This window comes from Pelophylax lessonae (genome assembly GCF_965119305.1).
Source record: "Pelophylax lessonae genome assembly, chromosome: 1".
Classification (NCBI taxonomy): Eukaryota; Metazoa; Chordata; class Amphibia; order Anura; family Ranidae; genus Pelophylax; species Pelophylax lessonae.
The window spans coordinates 114292457-114313748 of NC_138768.1; the positions used below are offsets into that span (position 1 = coordinate 114292457).

Sequence of the window (21292 nt, forward strand, 5' to 3'; positions counted from 1 at the left end):
AGGCACCCCCCAATGGCACTCCTGGCTCCTTCCCCTTGACCAGAGCCCTCAACAGCAAGCTGGTGGCTATGGGGCACTGATACATGCTCGTTACCGAGCCCAGATCCACACATCCATTAGACACATAGAGCCTTGGCTCGGCCCGCCCCTCGCTCTCTTCTCATTGGCTCACTGGCTGTGATTGCCAGCACTGGGAACCAACAGCGCCACCTTCTGTGTCAGCCAATGAGGAAATATAGACCAAGGACAGCTGGATCAAGAGGGGTCTCAGGTGAGTAGAACACAGGTTTTTTTACCTTCATGCATAGAATGCATGAAGGTAAAAACCTTCAGCCTTTACAACCACTTTAATTTATAAAGTGACCAAAGTGGGGGACCTCCAGGGTCACCAGAAATAGTGTCCCCATTGAAATATTTCCACTTTTTTGCTGTCCTGATGACCACTCAAAAATTGGGATTTACTTTTACTCTTGTGGATAGTGGTCACCAGGACAAATAGATGGTGTGAATCTCCCCAACAGAGAAACTGCAATAAAAACCTGAAAAGTGTTCTAATTCCTCTCCAGTCTGACTAAAACTAAAAAAAATAAATACATGGAACAAACTTTGTGTAGTTATCTCATTTAAATTAGAAGGCTTTACATACTTTCAACAACATTTCAATTTACATTCTGGCTGCTCTTAAAATGTAATGTAAAAAAAAAAAAAAAAAATCCCTAGTGCTACTGCAATTTCCATCTTCTTAATGGCCTGGAATCGGAGGCTGCAAAACAGGGGCCAGTGCATTCCCCAATTCTAGAACTGTCCTGCTTCAGCTGTAGGGGCACAAGGCCAGGATGGGTGAATTGTAAGGATGCAGAACACTTTGCCACCAAAAAATTGCACCCAACTGTTCAGGAACAACAACTCTGGGGTAATTTTAAATGATAGCCTGAGTGGTATTTTGGAACCCTTAATTATATATGGGAATATGTACCTTAGCGCAACATGGCATACTGGTGAGTGTGTATCACACCATGCTACAGCTTATGTTGGCTGAGCAGGAGTTCAGCCCTGCTGGTCTGGCAGGGAGAAACTTCCTGTTGAGAAAGAGTACTAACAAGCATATATAAGCCTTCTCTAGCCAAATTACATAAAATACCAAGATTAGCAATGTTAGCTACAATGATAACCATTGATTAAAGCATATGTATATCCATTATGGGCATCAGGTATATTTGACTAAACCAGGTGCGTCCAACCTTTTGGCCTTCTTGGGTCACACATAAAATACACTAACAACAAGGATAGCTGATGAGCAGATCACACGTTAAAGATCACTAATATAGATAATGTACCTATCTGAGAAAATAAGACTTCATTTTTTTATTATAAACCTTTTATTTTCAGTCCATGGCTGAAAGTCAAAGGGAATAATTCCTGAGAACTTCACTGTAGATGAAGGAAGAGGACTAAGGACATAGCAAAAGAGGAGAATTGGGGAAGAAAGACAACTTTTTTTTTTTTTAAATAAACCTATAAAAAAAAGATAAACATGGCAACTGCTAATACTAACCTCCTCCTGCTAGCTGCCTAGCTGATAGGCTGTTATGTGAGAACCACAATCATTTGAGGCTTTCATGTTGAATACTAAAAACTTTGAGAACCTGAGGAATGCTAGAGTAACATTTGAAGTCTTTACCTTCCCACTTCCTTTGGGTCAGTGACTTTATTACATTTAGGCCAGAGGATTAGCGTACCAGCTTAGCAACTTGCATTCTCAAAAGGGGTGGTCAGCATCGGCAGCCTCCATCTTTCACTTATGACAGATTTCCTTTAATGAAGTAAATAGTAGGGGAAGTTGGGGAGGGGGGAACCTTTGCCTGCCTTCTAAAATATGTAACCCCTAAATATTACCATACAACATACATAATTCTGCAATGCATTCTGAATAAAAAAACAAATAAAAAAATACTCAACAGACAAAGTTGCTTACTTTAAAGTGTGCTTCCACGTTTGCAGCTATTTTAGGATAACACCCACTTTATAATTTTTTTACATGTCCCAATTCACATAGCATGAAAATAATATAAAATTGCAGATTACATTTTTTTAGTTGCTGTATTCTGGACCCTCCAGCAAGAAAAAATCCTACTAGTTCTTTTTTTTATGAGGGGCTTAGGCAGCTGTGTTTGCCATAAACGACTCTGTATGTTTTGTGCAAGCAGACCTTCATTATCAATTATCAAATAACTAGATTTAGACCCTGTCTGCCTAAACAAAAAGTTAACGTTTTGGAGGCCGGGCTTCTTGCATAGTTGCATTGTATACTAATGACAGATTTAAGGCAGACTGACATTGTTTAAAAAAACCTTACAGCCAGCCACCACCTTCTCCTGGGAAACATCTAAAATGTAAGAAATATTTTTTTACATTTTCCCTAGGCAAGCTGTGTGAATGGGAATATAACAAATAGTGGAGTTTTCTCAAATTTGACTGCACAAGTGGAAATATGCGTTAACACTGCTATATGAAAAGCTATACAAATATGTTAAAGCGCATCTTTTTCTTCTGGTCTTTGAAATGTGCCAAGGGTCAAATTTAAAGACAAATGCTACAAAGCATGAATAATATAAGAGCAATGTGGGTTACCTGTCCCCAATCTTTCCAGAGGATTTTGTCTGAGTAGTAATGTAATGAGGTCCTGAGACTCAGAGGGTGGAGCTTCATCCTTTTCAGGCCAATTTATTTCATCTGTCACAGGAAAAAAAAAAAGTTAGAGAACACAAAGCTAGAATAGGACTTTTATCTGCTGCTGACCTCACATGGGATTTCCTTGGTTTCTAGTTAGAAAGGAATTCTGACTTAAAATGGGTTTGATGGAAATTTTAAAATCAAAATATGCATTCTTATTCTGGGTCAGTGTCTTAAAGTGGAAAAGCCAGAGAATTCTTTTGATGGCAAAACTACTAGTATCTTAGGAAGGAGAGCCCAGCATCAAGACAAGTTTTAAAGAAGCAATAAAGATATACAAGCATTTATTTGCATATGGGATCCTTGGGATCCAGCAATTAATTAAAGTCCTATTGTTACAAAGTACTAATTGGTATCAGTAGAATGCATTTTGTATATTTTACATACAAATATACCACATATGTAAGGAAAGAAACATAACAGATTGAAGTCAAGCTAAAGATGTAACGACTGAAGAAAACGTATCGGTTGCTAAAGGAAAACCTAGCCAGTCTTCCTTTACTCGGATTTGCAACTATTTGAATTTTGAAAGACTTATGAATGAGTTCATGTCCATAAACTGATAGTTAATGTTTCACTATGCTATGTCAAAACAACATTTCTGCTCCCTCTATGGAGACCATCAAAGGTGCAATAGTAAGTGAATGTTAATTGCCTGACAGCTACTGTAAATTTATCAAGATGACCCCCCCATCCATTCATAATACTAAACAATACTAGTCTTACATTTATCATGAGATAAGCTTTTAGGGGAATATGGATTTCTGCCGTTAAGCTATACAAATGTTTGAACTGTCATGTAAAATGTGATGCAGGCTGAAAAAATGAGCACAATCTCTAAAATTACCTATATTGCACAGGTCAATTTACATAATTGTGCCGTAGGGGAGAAGGGCGGGCCACAGTTTGAAAAGGGCAAAAGAACTAAACACTGTCTATGCCAACTTGGCTGACATATCTAAACGAGGTTAAATTGGATTTACAGCATTCGATATGAATATGCATCTCTGCTGCAAGGCATTTCAAGCCAGGACAGCGCTTTGCCGCTTGCCTTAATTAAAACAGGTTGATTCCCCAAGCTGTTATCGCCTGAAAGTATAACTTCAGTAACCACATAATATCTGTACGTTGGCTCTGCAAGGACTACTATGCAAACATTTATACACAAAAAAACACAAAGTAGCCTAGATTGCAATATAAACATACAACATGTGTGTATATACATATTTCCCTTACATGTAGGTATGCATTATTGTTGACACACAGTCCATGCTAAATTGGAATGGCGCAATTCCATATGGACAAACAGCAAGACACTAGTTCAGAAAATTTTATGTGACTAAATTAAATGTGCCATTTAAAGCAAAAGCAATCACTGCCTATTGTCACACTTCCTATGACATAAGCAAAAGACACAGATATGTGATTGTAATTTAGACATTTGTAGACAAAATGGTTCTTTAGTGTAACCTCATGTATCACATAATTTCATGAAACACACAAGCTTCAAAATAAATGACTGTACAATGAGGTGGTTGCAAACTTTACATTCACGCAAAACACCCTACATGGTTCGTTGTAAATGTTTCACACAATGCCCTTGAAATATGTTATCAACCTTAGCTAATGATGTCAAGTCAATGTGTAGTTATTGGCTTCAATAGAGGGGCCTAGCCTTTGCCATCTGGGTGAATATCTCAGGCCCAGAGAATCACTATATACTGTACATTCCATAGTTGGCAGGTATTTTCAAGTCTGTCCATGGTGTGTGTCTTTTGTAGTATTAGGAGGTTTCATATTTATCAAAGCTTGGCTGGAAATCACTACTACTGCCTTTAAAACATTAGGGGGGCTGTAAACCGTGGGAGTAGAAAATGCCCTGGTATCAGTGGACGTAAAAAATGCCATAGGCTTGGTGGTCAGCGGGGGTAAAACAATTACATCACTGGTGTTGGCTGTTCACCATATTTGGTGTCAGTAGGAGAACTAGTTTCCCCTCTCCGGTGTCAGTAAAAGGAATAGTGCCTTGTATCAGTGGAAGGAAGTGTGTCCCAAAGACTAAAAAAAGGCAATTAAAGGGACACATCTGGCCAGTTTGGAGACCCCTGGACTAGATTGCAATGAGATCCTGAATAAAAACCTCTCATCTTTGACGATAATTTCACAAGAGGAAAATTACAGTTATTAAAAAACAAGTTGTATTGTGCAGGAGTAACACTCCCAATTTCCAAGCTATGGATTATGGAAAACCAGATAGGACTACCAGAATGTGGCCTTGTAACGAATATTAACCATATTGTTTACATTTTCTGAAATACATTGTGAAACTATGAATCTGCATTTATAGAATTACATATTTATGAAGCAGCGATTTTAGTTTAACATACCGATACTACAACTAGTTTTTGGACATTTGACCTTAACACCTATGTGCAAAAGTATGGGAAACACCTCTAGTTCAGGTGTTTTCAGTGATTGGTACTGTGAATGCAGAATCAGTGAATACAGCAAGTGCTTCCAACCTTGTGGCATCAGCCTGGAGAAGGTTATTTTCTGTTTTCTGTCCCAGTATGACTTTGCACAAAGCCAGATTCATATAGATATTGTTTAACATGTTTGGTGTGGAAGAATTTGGCATTAGAATTAGAACACAGATTGCAAGCCAGGTCTTCGTGTCCAACATCAGTACCTAACCTCACTCATGTTTGTTTTGGCTGAACATGCACAAATTCCCAAAGAAACCCTCCAAAATCTTGTGAATAGAAGAATTAGAAGATTGACAATGACCATGGTTTTAGAATGAGTTGTCTAACAAGGTCATGTGTGTAGTCAGGTGTCTTTGAATGTTTGGCCATATAGTATATATAAATAATATCCTTTTACAATTTAGTGTAAGGTCTTACTTTCTGGCATAACCACCATTACTGATAAATCTCAACAAAAAGAAAAAAATATCTATATTCTGTTTAGCAATTCCTTTACTTTATGTTTCAGCTGTCTCCGTAAGGGAATGCATAAAAGGCAGTGTTGGCTTATTCCTAATGTTTTATAATAGCCTTAAAAGAGAAGTTCACCTTTAAGAAAAAAATAAAATAAATGCACATTTTGCAGGTTAAAAAAATATGCATTCAATATCTTTTTTTTTAAGCCTGTAAAGCATTGCACCCACGATAAAAAGATCACTGGTGTTATGCAGGTTTCCTGCAGATCGGTCAGTATAGCTGTATATCTGAACATACAGCACAGGCAGGCAGATACACTGACAGGAACAAATCAATGAACTACCACAGAGCTCCACAGCACCTCGGTAGTTCATTGAGAATTCAATTCACCAACCGCAAAGGATGCCACACTTTAGTTCATTCACACACAGAGATGTGTGAATGAATGATGCGGCAGTGTGGGCAGAGCCCCATACGGCCACACTGATTTTAAAAAGTGAGAACTAGTATGGGAAACTTCTTCCCGTCCTACTGCCTCAGGGAGAAAGGGCAGCGGCTGCAGCATTGGGAACATGTTACATGTTCCACCCTAAAAACTAAATTGTGCTCCAAGGAATAAGTGTCGGTTCACACAATAGCAATGTCAGACATCGCATGTGATTTGCACCGCACTGCTCTGCAAATCACATGCAATGTCTGTGCACTGCAAATTCAGCCATACAGAGTGTATGGCTGAATTTGCATCGCATTCGGACCAAAGTCGTGCAGGAACCTTTCTTTGGTCCGCACCAGAATCCGATTGCATGGGTGTTCACTTATGAACTGAAGTGACAGTTTGCACTGCGATACGTGAACTGATCTGGGGGCGTCATTACCTTTGTATTGACACTCTCAGCAGGTCGCATAGGGTTCCTGCATCACACCAATGTAAACCGGCACTAAAAAGGATGGGGAAGAGTGGAATATACAGTACAATGGGCTATGACACGTTAAGATCAACATGATAAATACACCAATATGTTTAGAATTCTATTTACAGACATGAAGATACAATAAAATGAATCTTATAATAAAAAATCATATCACATTTAATATGTAATTTTTCCTTCATATTTATGGTGGTACAAAATGATTCCCGGTAAAATGAAGTATTAAATTAAAATCATATTTACACTAAAAATTAAAACTTACACATTTTTTTTGAAAAAAAAAAAAAAAAACAATATAGCCACTCAAGATAACAATTATGGATTGTATGAAAATGTATATTATTCTGCATAGTTTTTAAGCATTTTGCATTGTGGCGCACAAGCGCCATTCAGTTCATTATGCTGAATAAACGCTGTTATGATCATAGTCATGCTGGCACAACCCTAGCCTGTTAATGCATTGGGGAAATTTGTGGAAACAGCAGGTAGGGAAATAAGGGATTTTGCTTAATTATCATTTAGTTTTGCCACAAGCTGCGTAATGGTACTTGGGGTCAGCCTGCAGGTTCACACCGGAAAGGTTATTGAATTTTAAATGAAAGAAGAACAGCTGTTATATAAATAACATTACCTTGTAATAACCCTCAGTGAACTCATTAACAATCTGTGATTTCTCTTTGTTTGCTTTCTGCTTTGCATTATTTACTATGAGAGCCCCAGTTCGTCACATTAGGGTTTATTTGACTATTTGTTTTATTTGCAACAAACAGTACCCAAGTGCTTGTAATCCAGTGGTGAGCCAAGAGGATATACATCCCAGATAAGCGGCTCTGGCTCTGTTATACCATTTACACATAATGAACTGCTTGTGTTAGCCACAGTCCTAATTGTAATCTCAGACAACATACTTAATTACAGAATTATCCACAAAGAGGAACTAAATTATTTTATATCACACTGTGAAAATGTAATACTAGGAGCTAAACGGCCATAACTCATAGAGGAAAATAGTAGAGAAATTTGCTCAGAACACAATATAATTATTGTATGTGAAGCAATTCATCCCAATATATTAAAACACCACAAACCTACTGGTACATTTTCAGGCTTATTCAATAAGATGTGATGTGTAAATCTTGTTAATACCTTACAAACAAGGATGCCTCTCTTAATAGATCTGACTCCGGTAAACTGAAATCTGATTGAAATGGGTTCCTGGGCATTGTCAATCATCAATAATCTTTGCAGTGCTCCGTCCTGGACCTTAAAGAAGGGAGCACACCCCTAAAACTTTCTCTGAAAAATTGGATGTTGGTGTAAGTAAACAAAAAAAAAAAAAAAAGTATCATGGACAGCACTCAATTGTTCAACTAAATAGCCAAATAGAAAATAAAACTGACCTCCAAGCAACCTGCTAAATTTCTGAGGTTAAAATACTATATATATATATATATATATATATATATATATATATATATATATACTGCTTTAACTGCCATTACCTATCCTAAAATTCCACTGCAGCCAAAAGCACAACTTAGTCTAGAACTCACCCCACAGGTGGCTGACTGGGCAATGAAAGAGTAGCTCAAGCATGAAATATGCACATGTGCATGCAATAGCACCTGACTGGCTTGGAGAGCAGTATTGGGAGAGGGCACTGAATGCAAAGAATATTAATGCAAACAGAGGATTTCATGAATCTGTTAGAGGTTTTTTTCTCACCTATTTGCTGGGTGAGAAAAATAGCCTGGAAGGAGAGATTTGTCTATCCACACTGTTAACCAGTAGGCTGATTAAAAAATGTTGTACAGTGTATGGCCAGCCTAATAAAACATAACTGTGATGATGTCCTTTGATACCTGATTGATCCACTATCATCAACCTTTATATCAGAATCCCTGCACAGTTCATGCCATCAATTTTCGTGGAATTATGTACAGAAAGAATTTGTAGTAGAGGTACAGATAAAAATCTAGTCTGGTGTTATGTAAAATAAGCCCCTTGAGCATGGCGAGTATTAAACTAATGTAAACTAGCCTATGGAGCTTGTACTTCTAAATAGGTGCTGGTTATGCTTTCTTTGAGACAATTCTGCATGCAAGGAACTGTGCATCTGCAAACTAATTTTTTAACCACAAATACTGTATGTAGTAGAATGAATTATGATAAAAATACAGTTCCCAAAAGTTAGAGCATGGAAGGTATAATGATGAAGGATTATACTTGCAAACTTGCATGATTTGCCTAGATATATTAAAAGGAATAGAGTGGTTTTAAACAAGCACACTTTTCACTACTGGATAAAGCAAAAAAAAGTACTACAGTAATGGTAAATATAAAGCCTATGCCAGTATAACAAATGTTAATATTATGTAAATCATTCTTAATTATTTTCTACATACCACTGATAACCTGTCCAAACAAGTCTTCTGGGGTATCTCCAAAGAACGGGACACAACCCACCAGAAATTCAAATAGGATAACTCCCATTGCCCACCAGTCAACTGGCTTCCCATAGCCTTGTCTCAAAATCACCTCTGGAGCAATATATTCTGGGGTGCCACAGACCTGGATAGCAAAGAATTAAAAAAATAATCATCATCCAAACAGCACAGGCCTCAATGTTTACCCAAAAGGGGAACTGTAATATTATAGACTACATACACTGAAAATTACTATTTTACATAGAAATGCACTGAATAAACAAACCTGCATCTGTGTTCTGGGTCAGTCTGAACAAAATGCTCATACAAACATTCCCAGTACATTCCATGATTTAAAGAATGTCCTTTGAAAGTACTTCAAATTTTTATTAGCTTTTAACATTCGATTTTGGGGTGAACAGACATTCCCAAACAAAAGCAACACACACGCTGTTGGAAATTCTTTAGTTAGAGAAAAAGGTTTCATCCTGTTCCTTAGACATTTCTTGTCACTGTGGTGGAAACGTACGTTGAATTGACCCCACTAATAATTAGAGATTGTTCTTAAAACAAAAAATTTGGAACACAATTATATTGTTCTACTGGTGTTTGGCCAATTCAAGGTGTTGGTCACATGCATTTTAGCTTGTATAAGAGCAGCGTGCACAGCAAGCTTTTAAGCTAGAGCTACATTTGTGATTAAATCTCTTTGCTAGAGAGAGATTTAACGGATTGTTGGCACCCACCTAATTAGCGGCACATTAATGTCAGGGAGCTGCATATAAAGAGACTGCTGATGAGCACCTAAACTTTACTGTAGCCAAAATCGAATTGATAGTGTAGTTCTAGGCTTACAAAGCATTTCAAAGCTTTCAGCAAGTTTTGGGCTACAAAGCAACCTTCACCTCTGGTCCTTAAGGATGTTAAACACAGCTCTAAGTGGGAGTGTGGGTTCACCCGGTTCTAGCAGGCTGTAGTCATGTTTCAAATAGTGCTAAAGTCAGCTGACTGCTTGTTCAAATTGCAGCCTGTGTTCCCATTAAGATCTGTGTTTAACATCCCAACTGGAGATGAAGGCTTCTCTGAGCTGGCAGAGAGCTTTAAAATTACCTTGTAAAACCTTCCCGTACACATTGCTATTCTACAATCTGAAACCCCTGTAAGCAAGGCCTAGAATGACTGAAACTAGAAAATCAGTTTGCTAAGCAGGCAAGTAGAATTTCCAGAAAAGCAGGTCTGCACAAGAGTCTCAGTACTTCCTCAATACAGTTATTTTTTATGGCCATGAGTGCCAAAAAGAGAACAGATCTACATTTTCAAACCCATGATACACCTGTTTTATGACCATTCCTCATGTGGTCATGGCTAACGCATACATTCTGAACATTTTTAATGTTTTATTTCCCCAAGTATGAGGTTATGCAGAGACCACCAGATCAAACCCTTTGTTTTCAAAAGCACTAACCCTAAGTAGATAAGTAGGGTCGGGCCTGGTAAGTACTTGGATGGGAAACCACCTTACCTTACTTGCTAGCTGCATAAATATTCTTGTTTTCTATACAGCTGATTATTCCTTTTGAGTTTACACTTTAATTTTATTTTTGAACCACAAGAGATTTTTTTTTGCAGGCATCTAATGCTAATTGCTAATGAAGCACAACACAAATATACCTAAAAAGGAAAAAAAATAACTACAGGTTTCCCTCCTTGTTGCTCGTTACTGCAAATGACATCTAGGTTTAAATTGCATCTAAAAAAGACAGATGTCTTTTATGAAAACATTTACCCTGGACTATATAATTTTTTTTTTATCTTCCTTTATGACATTATATCTTTTTTATGTAAGGTTTTTTTATTGATCCATGTTTTTTTAATTATTTCTTTTAGCAGGAAGAATATCGGTCAAGTAGAAAATGAAGAGATCTATTTCAGCTTTCTGTTTGAGAAACATTCCTCGTGCCTTATCCCTGCACGCTCCGCATATATAAACATGAAGCATGGTCCTTGCTTTCCCTGACAAGTGATGGATGAAAAACGGATGCTTAATTACAGCAAGTACACAACCTGCCAATATACGTTTTTACACCAACCAAGCAGGTTAAAACAAACATTCTTTATTATTTAGGAAATTTAACAAGATAACAAAAAAAACTACTGAGTCTTTAAATATTAATATGGCTTAAAATGAGATAGAGTAATGCCTATGGACTCTTAATTTCATATATAGTAGCTGTTTATAATTCTAAAGAACAGGATTTATTTTCAATTACAAGTAAATGGTGAACGGTTTTTAAATGTATCAATACATTGGGGGAAATGTGAAGCGGAATATACATAAATTCAGTAGGGCCATTGTTCAAATGGATTTTTCCAAGTCATTTTAGAATACACAGATTGTGGACAAACAGTAATGAGCCATGAAGAAAGCAAATGGACCATGGCTAAGATTTTAGCACCCTTAATTGTACAATGCATCATAAGCGCCAATTTTAGTCTACAGAGAATAGCAGTCTAATCTAGATCTTTATTCTGCTGTCTAAAAACATCAGTCAGCTGCAATCATATTCTTCATGTTAAAAGTAGGTAAGGAAAGGTGTTTATTAGGAGAAAATTAAAAATATCACCGCTAAATATATCCCTGCCTTCCATACAATATTAATAATAAACTACAGTAGAAATGTTGTACCTGTAACCAAGGAGTATTGTACCTGTAACCAAGACAAACCTGCTTTAGGAATAACTTTTTTGTTTTAGTTAAATTAACTATTTCTCATGGCTCTCCATGTATGGCATCAACTCCCAACACTAAGGATGACATATTTTACTTGATGAGCTGCCATACCAGATTTCACCAGCAGATGGCGCGACAAGTGAAATTGAATTACTCTAATGATGGGGAAACTGGAAAATTGTAGCAGAGAGCTAAACAAAGCCTTTGGTAGAACTACTGGGAAAAGTCCAGATGGCTGTATTAAAAGAAAAAAGAAAAACCCCCTATAAAAATATATATATATATATATATATATATATTTACTTAATTTATTTAGATTCACATTATCTACATTACTAAATACTAAATTGTATCCTGATCATCACTTACTTCAATAAATATGAAACTTGCACAGTTCATATTATTATGAAATGTTTAAAACAAAATTTAAAGCATACTTGCAAAAATGGAATGTAAGGAAATATTAACACTGTTGCAATCTGACTGATTTCTATGCTTCTTATGCTCAACTCATATATTTTTGCTCTACTAGTTTTATATAGAAGCTAATTGAGGCAAAAATATAAAAGAAAATTATAGAAATTGAAATCTGTAAAACAAAAAGGCTAAATAAAATAAAATATACAGCACATGCTAAAAATTTGTAATTAAACCGAACCTGTTTGTCCAGAAACTCTCGGGCATCCTTCTCCATATGGCCCTCATACAGGTTGGTGGTCATACTCATAAGGCCCACTTTTGACAGACCAAAATCTGTTAGCTTGATGTGTCCCATGGAAGTTACCAATAAGCTGTAAACAAAAAAAACCTAATTAAACAATGTAAGCAATTTAAAAACTTACATTCTCTCTAAGAGCTTATACTAAGTTCCATAAAATACCCTATGAAAACATTTACCCCAAACCAAAAATATTGTTCATACATGTTGTATAGCTCAGTGTTTTCAAATGTAGTAAATGCTGTACCCCTTTTTAATTCAGATTTAACTTCTTTGTGTATTCAAGTCTTAAGTAGCCATTGACATGTGTACATTTATTTATGTGCCCTCTAAATGGGTTACTTTTTTTCCTAAACTATCTGTTCTCATTTTGAATAGCTAAGATGTACCTAATATTTACTTAGATTGGTGTTATAGGTTACTTTTTGCTAACACTTTCAGGTAGTTTTGTGAGTTTGCCTTCCCACCCTTTACTGCAGTACATGTACCACTAGTTGTTATTCTACAGCATAATGTAAACTACAAAGGTTATCCCAACAAATAACATTAGCTCCTGTAAAATGATCAATTTCAGGTCTGTTCACACAAAAGACTGGGTTCTCCCCAGCATGTAAGAAGAGAAGAGGGTCATCATGCATGTGAGTGTCTCCTTTGCTTACATTATATGTGAGGACCAAACAAGATGTATGGCAGCCAAAGTTGTTAGAGGGCCTACACTCAAATGTTACCGTGATATCTGAAGTGGAGGATTACCCAATCTGGACTCTGCTTCATCTATTACCTAATATTTATACTGCATATCCCAGCAACAGAGCGGTAAATCAGCATTGGAGTACACAATTGCTGTAATTAGACAAACATTATACCACTGAATGAAACCAGAATTTGATTTGCTAAGAAAACTATTTAGAATTAAAACATTTAAAAGAGGTATGGTGCCTAGGGTTATCTCCTACATCAATTGCATGCAATCTAATAGTGGATCACTGACTATCTTCTCATAACAAACCAGACATTACTCACATAATCATTTAAATAAATGTTGTATGTAAAATCTCTCATTTTCCCCAGAAAACCATGAAAAGTAATATTTATATCTAATTCCAAACAAGTGTTCATCACTCAGGAAAGCTAATTTTTGTTTTATACACTATTAGCTAAGTACACTGCCACCGATTCTGTTTCCTTATTCTCTTTTGTAATTGGGCAATCCAAGCCTGTCTGTCACTTGTTCTGTAATTCCATCTCACTAAGCTCCCCACTCACAAAGCAGCAGTTAATCCATACTGACATCATCACAGAACCCATCCAACGTACACGCTTTGCATGCAGATAAAGTTCTGTGCACTATACAAATGTGAAAAGGAGGCAATTGTTCTCTTTTGTGAAAATCCTCAATAGCAGTGCACTCTGGGTTTATTTCCGAGCTGCAGGTCCCACACACAGACAATTAATAAAATATGACATCAAATAAGGATGAACCGGCCTTATTGTGTGAGCCAGCTTCACATAGGCTTGGGGTCTGCCAAAAATTTTTAAACAAGCCTAAGAGAAACACAAGTCTGTGGACAGAGGGCATGGCTTGGATGTGATAAGGAAGAAAAGCCTATGTATAGATAATGTAAAAATGAAATGTCAATGAATTGAACCCTTAGCAAAGCAAGTGCGTTTACCTAAAACAAAAAAAGAGGTCTGCATGGTCAACAGCAACCCATAAGTGTCGAAGGGAAATCTCTATGCTGTACATGACATACGCCGTGTTCTGTACACTGTGCTGTTGTGACATGGTCTGGACTACTGCATTCATTCATACTCTGTATACGGTTTTGAAGGGCACATGCAGTAGTCAAGTATGCTCTGTAAGCTTTGCTTTACATTACATATTCTGGTCCACTACATTAAAAGTTCTGTACTATATATCACATACCTGAGACCACTACACTCTTCTGTAAGCTTTAACAAATACTATGTACCCAAAATTGCTGAACCTCTATATAATGGGTTATACATTACATTACCCATGCTGCTGAACTCTCTACATGTGTAGTACATTTATAGCACTATGAATTTTTCTGGGAACATAAAATGTTGTCCTGTTCAACGAACAGACTTTAATTTACTGTACTAGTTCTACATATATTTAAATGTATTTCATGAGTATTTTAAAGAGAAAGTGTAAAATACAAAATTTCAGATCATAGAGTTAGTAGCTGAGTACTTGGGAAAGGTATGTTGTCCCTTTCTACTCTGAAAGGAGTCAATTAGGTGCTAAGCTATTCTTGGCAATGTGGGAAAAATTAAAATCGAGGATTAACTTAAAGTGGAGCTTTAGTCAGAAAATGAAGTCCTGCTGGATCACTCCAAGCTGGCGCCTTTTGCAGGTATAGCTATGTAAAACATTAAAATAAGTGCCTATAATGTTTTAAATCCAGTAATACGCTGTCTTATCCTGCTCCACATGCTTAGCTGCTCTCTATTTTTTGAAACTGTGCTGAAAATGTAGGAACCAATCTACTGACAGCCTAAAGATTTACTGTTGCTCATGGGTTTCAGCAAAATAACAGCCTCCAGCAAGAGGAAACGGGAGCAATTCTGGAAGCAATTGATAGCACACACTTATTTTGGTAGTCAAATTATTAATGTGGAATGTATGTTCCTTGCTAGAAAAAAAACAAAACATTTTTTCTGTCAAGCTGTTATGAATAAAATTCCACTTTAATACTGTTCCAGTGGAGCTCAACTGATATGGCCCATTTGAATTAGGCCTTGTTTACACTTGTGGCTGGGGAGGGCGGTAGGCAGTTGTGCTATGGTTTTTGCATGGCACAAACTATTTATGGATTTTGGCACAGGTTGAATTTACAGCTAAACTCTGGTATATGCAAATATTGTCTAAACACAAGAGGCACATGGATTCTTGGTGTGCTTTATGTATTTCTTCAACATATGTGTTGTATTGCAGTGTGAAACTTTACCTCTGGGCAGGAGCTTTCTGTAATAAATACCAGTCACTGGTGCTCTCTCATTGTGCAGAGTAAAGCCCCGTACACACGTACCTATTGTCGGCCGTAAATATTCGGCCGACGACCGATCGGCCGATTGTAGGCTTGTTAGTATGATGCTTCCGACAGCCGACAGCGCATTTTCGGCCGAACAGAATCTGTCGTGCAGGCATTAAAATTTTTGTTGGCCAACACTAGAACGGCCGATTGTTCGCCAGTCAGTACAGATTTCGGCCGACAGACAGCAGATTAGCAAGACTGGGCATGCTCAGAAAAGAAAAAAGACAAGGAAAGTTAACCATCACATGACATCACTTCTGCAGTCGGCTGTTGTTGGCCGACAAAATTCGTGTGCAGTCTTTTGCAGTTTTCAACAGACACGACAGCCCTGGACAAAAGACAGCCGATCGTTCGGCCGACGATCAGTACGTGTGTACGGGGCTTAATCTGATCTTGTTTGCATCCCTCCTTAAGTTTTCTGCAGCCAGTTTGTAGTGGGTGGGTCCCTCCCTCCCCCAGCTCTGTTCACTGCACAGTACTGATATCACAGCTATATTTACAAGGTAATACTTGGGCTTGGAAAGGTATTTGGTGCACAAAAAATAAATTGATATCCTTAGCGGCTATCAAAAATATTTACATAAACTAAAGTTTTTGTTCCTGGAGTTGAATTCTAATTCTTTTTACCCGACACACTTCACCAGTGTAGAACACGCTAAATGCAGCAGACACATATAATGGGGAGATTGGTCGTAAACCAAAACAGAAGCAGTAATAAAGGGTTTGTGATTTTTTGTGTTTTGCTTTCTATTATTACATGTAATTGTATGTGTGGCAAAGGCCTAGTGTGCCAGAAAAAAAAACACGATATAACCAGTCTGCTTATGTACCAAAAACACAACATAACTGTCCACACGACTAACAAACAGCAACATTCAGTCTTTCATAAAATTGGAAGTTTAAACATACTTGTCTGGCTTTAAATCTCTGTGTACAATGCCATAGTTGTGTAAATATTCCAAAGCGAGAACAGTTTCTGCAAAATACATCCGCGCCATATCCACAGGCAGAGGTCCCATGTTCTTCAGTAACGTAGCACAGTCTCCACCTATCAGAAAAAAACAAAATATTATTTTCTGCACATTGTACATAATGGATATAAAACATCAGAATCTAAAAAGGAATCTACTATATACAAAATAATTTCACTTATATAACATGAGAGCACACGTTAACATACAGTAAATCATATCAAGTATAGTCAGTATTGCCTCTAGTGATAATTCCTCACATCTATATTCATCAGTTTACTTAGACCAGCAGAAGGTCACAATGCTCATAAAAAGGGCAGAGCTGAAACATTTGCTTTTCTATGTCAGTCTAAAGCTTTCCACATAGAAGATATAACAGTGGTCCAATTTAAGCACTTATCACCATATCGGGAAACGGGTCCTACCCCTTGCTGCTGGCTGGCCATTATCAGGGGAGCAATAATAAGGAAGGTTAGAAAAGGTATTCCATTTCCTAGTTTTCCCCTTGACATTAGGGGCACTAAGCATCTGCAAGCACTTCTTCCCTACCCCCCCCCAACTCTGCATTCCCCCAAAGTTCCATTCAATAAAGATTGCATAGCTGCAGGGACCTTCAAGTATCGATTTAATCTCAAGTCCCTAGGAATCCCCAAAATTCAAGCCACTCTGTTATACAAATAATGACTGCTTTGCAGTCAAAGACTGGCCCATGCTCTCCTGCATCTAGCTACTGGTTCATGATTCCACCCAGCTGCTAAACAAATATGTAGGCTGCTAGTGTCAGTCACCATCATGCTCATCCAATGGTCTTTTTTCATCCTCCTTCATCCATGTAAAAAAAGTTTCTCTCTCAGATCTTCTCTTTGAGCATGACTGAGGACCAATGCTGGAACAGCATCATTTTACCCATTTCCTGTAAACCCCAGCTAGTCAACAACAACAATCCCGCTAGGAGTGCATCAGCATGTGCAGCTGGGGCTAGCAATAGAATGCTGCACAGACCCACACACACGAGCAATGTGGTCTTTGCAGCAAAACCAACCATGGCGGATCCTGAGCAGGTGAAGAAGTGACCCCCTGTATCATCTTGTGATCAGCTGGATACTTCTGGAACAAATGTATAGGTTGTATAATTTTTTTAAACAGGGTTTTGGACCCAGAGCAGTAGTCAGATCTTGAGTTTTGAATTTACTGTTCCAACATTGGCTGTATGCTTGTTACAGGTCAGTGAACCAAGTTAATAATTACAGACAGTCAGACAACAAGCAGTTTCAGAAGGTGATCAGGAAGGTCACCCCCCCCCCCCCCACAGTTTTTCTTAGCACAGAGCATGAGCTAGATATCAGGGGATACAGGCCTGCATTTGCCTTAGACATACTAGAATGTATTATTATAGTCTCTGGAATAAAAGGGTTCACTTAATACAGGAACATTACTCTAAACTTGACCTACAAGTGAACTGGTGTGACAAGAGGACAGTGTGGTTGCACTCGGACCTCCAACAAAACTCTGACTTCTAAGAGCACCTAAAGAATCCTACCCCCTACCAATTTCTGTGCCCATGTTTACCGCCCAACTTTCTGAGATGGGAGAGAGAGAGACATCTATTAGCAAAAAGTATGTATGCAAAAGATACACCTCTGTCTTTCACAACCTCCCCGGTTACATGGAGAAATAATACACAAAGATTGGTCAGCCCCATAAGTTTTTTTTTTTTTTTTTTTACCACTACTGTTCTTTTATATTGGCTTTTGAAATACAAAATGCAACAATGTAGCAATTGGATGATAAGTTTAGCACATTTCTGATAGATAAATGGTGCATTTTTTTTACACAGGTATAAACATTAGACCAAAGTGAGGGGTATATGTGGAAAAAAGAGGGACCTCCAAAAGAAGTTAGTTCCTTCAAATCAGGGACAGTTGGAAGCTATATACATAATCACAATTTTTTGTGCTTACAGTAAACACTGCTTTTGATGGTAATATTTCCCTTTTAGCTTTACCTTTGACGATTTAGCGTTTGTATTGTGTACACCGCTGCTGGTTACCATAGTAACAAAAGGTTACTGTAATCTTAGAAGACAGGGCAGCTATTGTTCTTTTGCAGTCTTATTGGAAGCTGAACAATAGTTAAATGTAGCACGTTATTGTGCAGAATTACAACAGAGATCAAATCAAACATACTTGATGCTGAATAGGTTCACTTGGCTGCCTATAAAAATTTCTAATGAAATATTTTTGCTGTACCATTTTTGGGCTACACCTGAACAAAGAGCCCCTGCTGAAACAATCACATAAAGCAGCAGGTCTAACAATACTCTAGTAGGGAAAAGGCAGGCAAGTGTAGACATGGATTTTAGGTTCTCTCCATCAGATCACCTATACTGAATAGATGGCTTGCAATTGTAAACGTATTGCTTGACATATCAATAGACCCAGAGAAACCATAATGTTAGCCACACACAGTGCAGATTTTTCAAAGTTATACAGTACCTTAAAATTCATACCCCTTGAAATGTTTCACATTTTGTCACGTTACAACTAAAAACTTAATTTTTTTTTTTTTTTTTTTTAGGGGTTTTATGTGATAGACCAACACAAAGTGAGACATAATTGTGAAGTAAAATAAAAATGATAAATGGTTTTTAAACTTTTGAAATTTTGAAAAGTGCGGCGTGCATTTGTATTCAGACCCCTTTACACTGATTACCCTAAGGGTCCTTTCACACAAGCTTTCTGCTGGTTGGACTCAGTTTTGTTCAGCGGGGATGAATCCGCTGATCCCTGCTGAGCAGGTGGATGACAGCTCCGTCTCCGCTTACTTTGCAGAGATGGAGCTTTCAGATCCCGGCTCTCCTCTATGGGAGATCGAATGAAAAAAGGACCGCCTGACCATTTTCATCCAATCTGATCCTCCAGATGGATGGAAAATAGAGTTTCCATCCGTCTGGTTTTCACGGACCACATCAGAGAGCAGCGGGTGTTAGCGGACACGTCCCCGCTGACATCCACTGCCCCCACAGAGGTACATGGAGCATCCGATCAGGTCCACCTGAAAAACTGGTAGGCAGACCTGATCAGAAAGCCTGTGTGAAAGGGGCCTCACTAAAATCTAGTGGAACCAATTGCCTTCAGAAGTCACCCAATTAGCAAATAGAGTCCACCTGTGTGTAATTTAATCTCAGTATAAATATAGTTGTTCTGTGAAGCCCTCAGAGGTTTGTTAGAGACCCTTAGTGAACAAATAGCATCATGAAGGTCAAGGAACACACCAGACAGGTCAGGGATAAAGTTGTGGAGAAGTTTAAAGCAGGGTTAGGTTATAAAAAAAAAAAAATATCCCAAGCTTTGAACATCTCATGGAGCGCTGTTCAATCCATCATCCAAAAATGGATAGAGTATGGCACAACTGCAAACCTATCAAGACATGGCCGTCAAACCAAAACTGACAGGCCGTGCAAGGAGAGCATTATTCAGAGAAGCAAATAAAAGGCTCTGAAGAAGCTGCAGAGATGCACAGCTCAGGTGGGAGAATCTGTCTACAGGACAACTATTAGTCATGCACTCCACAAATCTGCCTTTTATGGAAGAGTGGCAAGAAGAAAGCCATTGTTGAAAGAAAGCCATAAGAAGCCCCGTTTTCAGTTTGCAGGAAGCCATGTGGGGGACACCGCAAACATGTGGAAGAAGGCGCTCTGGTCAGATGAGACCAAAATTGAACTTTTGGCCTAAAAGCAAAATGCTATGAGTGGCGGAAAACTAAAACTGCGCATCACCCTGAACACACCATTTCCACCATGAAACATGGTGACGGCAGCATCATGTTGTGGCGATGCTTTTCTTCAGCAGGGACAAGAAAGATGGTCAGAGTTGATGGGAAGATGGATGGAGCCAAATACAGGGCAATCTTGGAACAAAACCTGTTAGTCTGCAAAAGACTTGAGACTGAGGAGGAGGTTCACCTTCCAGCAGGACAACGACCCTAAACATACAGCCAGAGCTACAATGGAATGATTTAGATCAAAGCATATTCATTTGGTAGAATTGCCCAGTCAAAGTCCAGACCTAAATCCAATTGAGAAGACTTAAAAATTGTGGTTTACAGATGCTCGCCATCCAATCTGACAGAGTTGAGCTTTTTTGCAAAGAATGGGCAAACATTTCTCTCTCTAGATGTGCAAAAGCAGGTAGAGACATACCCAAAAAGAAAGGTGGTTCTACAAAGTATTGACTCAGGGGGACTGAAAACAAATGCATGCCACACTTTTCAGATATTTGTAAAAAATATTTACCATTTACAATTTTCCTTTCATTTCACAATTATGTGCTACTTTGTGTTGGTCTATCACATACCATCGCAATCAAATATTTACATTTTTGATTGTACAACTAAGCGTGGAAAATTTCAAGGGGTATGAATACTTTTCTCAAGGCACTGTAATTCTCAGCTTGTCAAGTCTAGTAAGGCAAAGACCACTAGTGAAATACAAAGTTTTGGCACAAGTACAACAAAAGCATAGATTGCCATTTAATTTCTTAGGTTTGTAGCAGCATCAGTTTTGAAGCAGTATTAAACCCAAAATAAAACATATTATATGGCAGCTTTCCAATTCTTAGATGTAATGGCCGTATTAGTTTACTTTTTAGGCTTGCTTTCTTCTGTTTTCATCTGGTAATTCAGCCAGTAAGTCTATTTTTTCACAGCACAAACTCTCCAACAGATTATATCAGTTTATATGGATGAAACAAACCATGTAACACTAGCAGTGGAGATTAAA

At 37.9% G+C, this 21292-nt stretch overlaps 1 protein-coding gene across 6 annotated transcripts in view; it reads right to left on the reverse strand.

Annotated features, from left to right (window-relative positions):
• The window catches only part of MAST4 (microtubule associated serine/threonine kinase family member 4), a 933584-nt gene that overhangs the window by 78097 nt on the left and 834195 nt on the right, over positions 1-21292 (reverse strand). For all 6 annotated transcript variants that reach the window (XM_082272235.1, XM_082272234.1, XM_082272236.1 and 3 more), the window contains 4 exons: positions 16451-16589; positions 12420-12552; positions 9010-9175; positions 2632-2733 (listed from right to left, as the gene is read on the reverse strand). In XM_082272235.1, coding sequence (XP_082128361.1) covers positions 2632-2733; positions 9010-9175; positions 12420-12552; positions 16451-16589 — 540 coding nt within the window. The remainder of the gene's footprint in view (positions 1-2631; positions 2734-9009; positions 9176-12419; positions 12553-16450; positions 16590-21292) is intronic.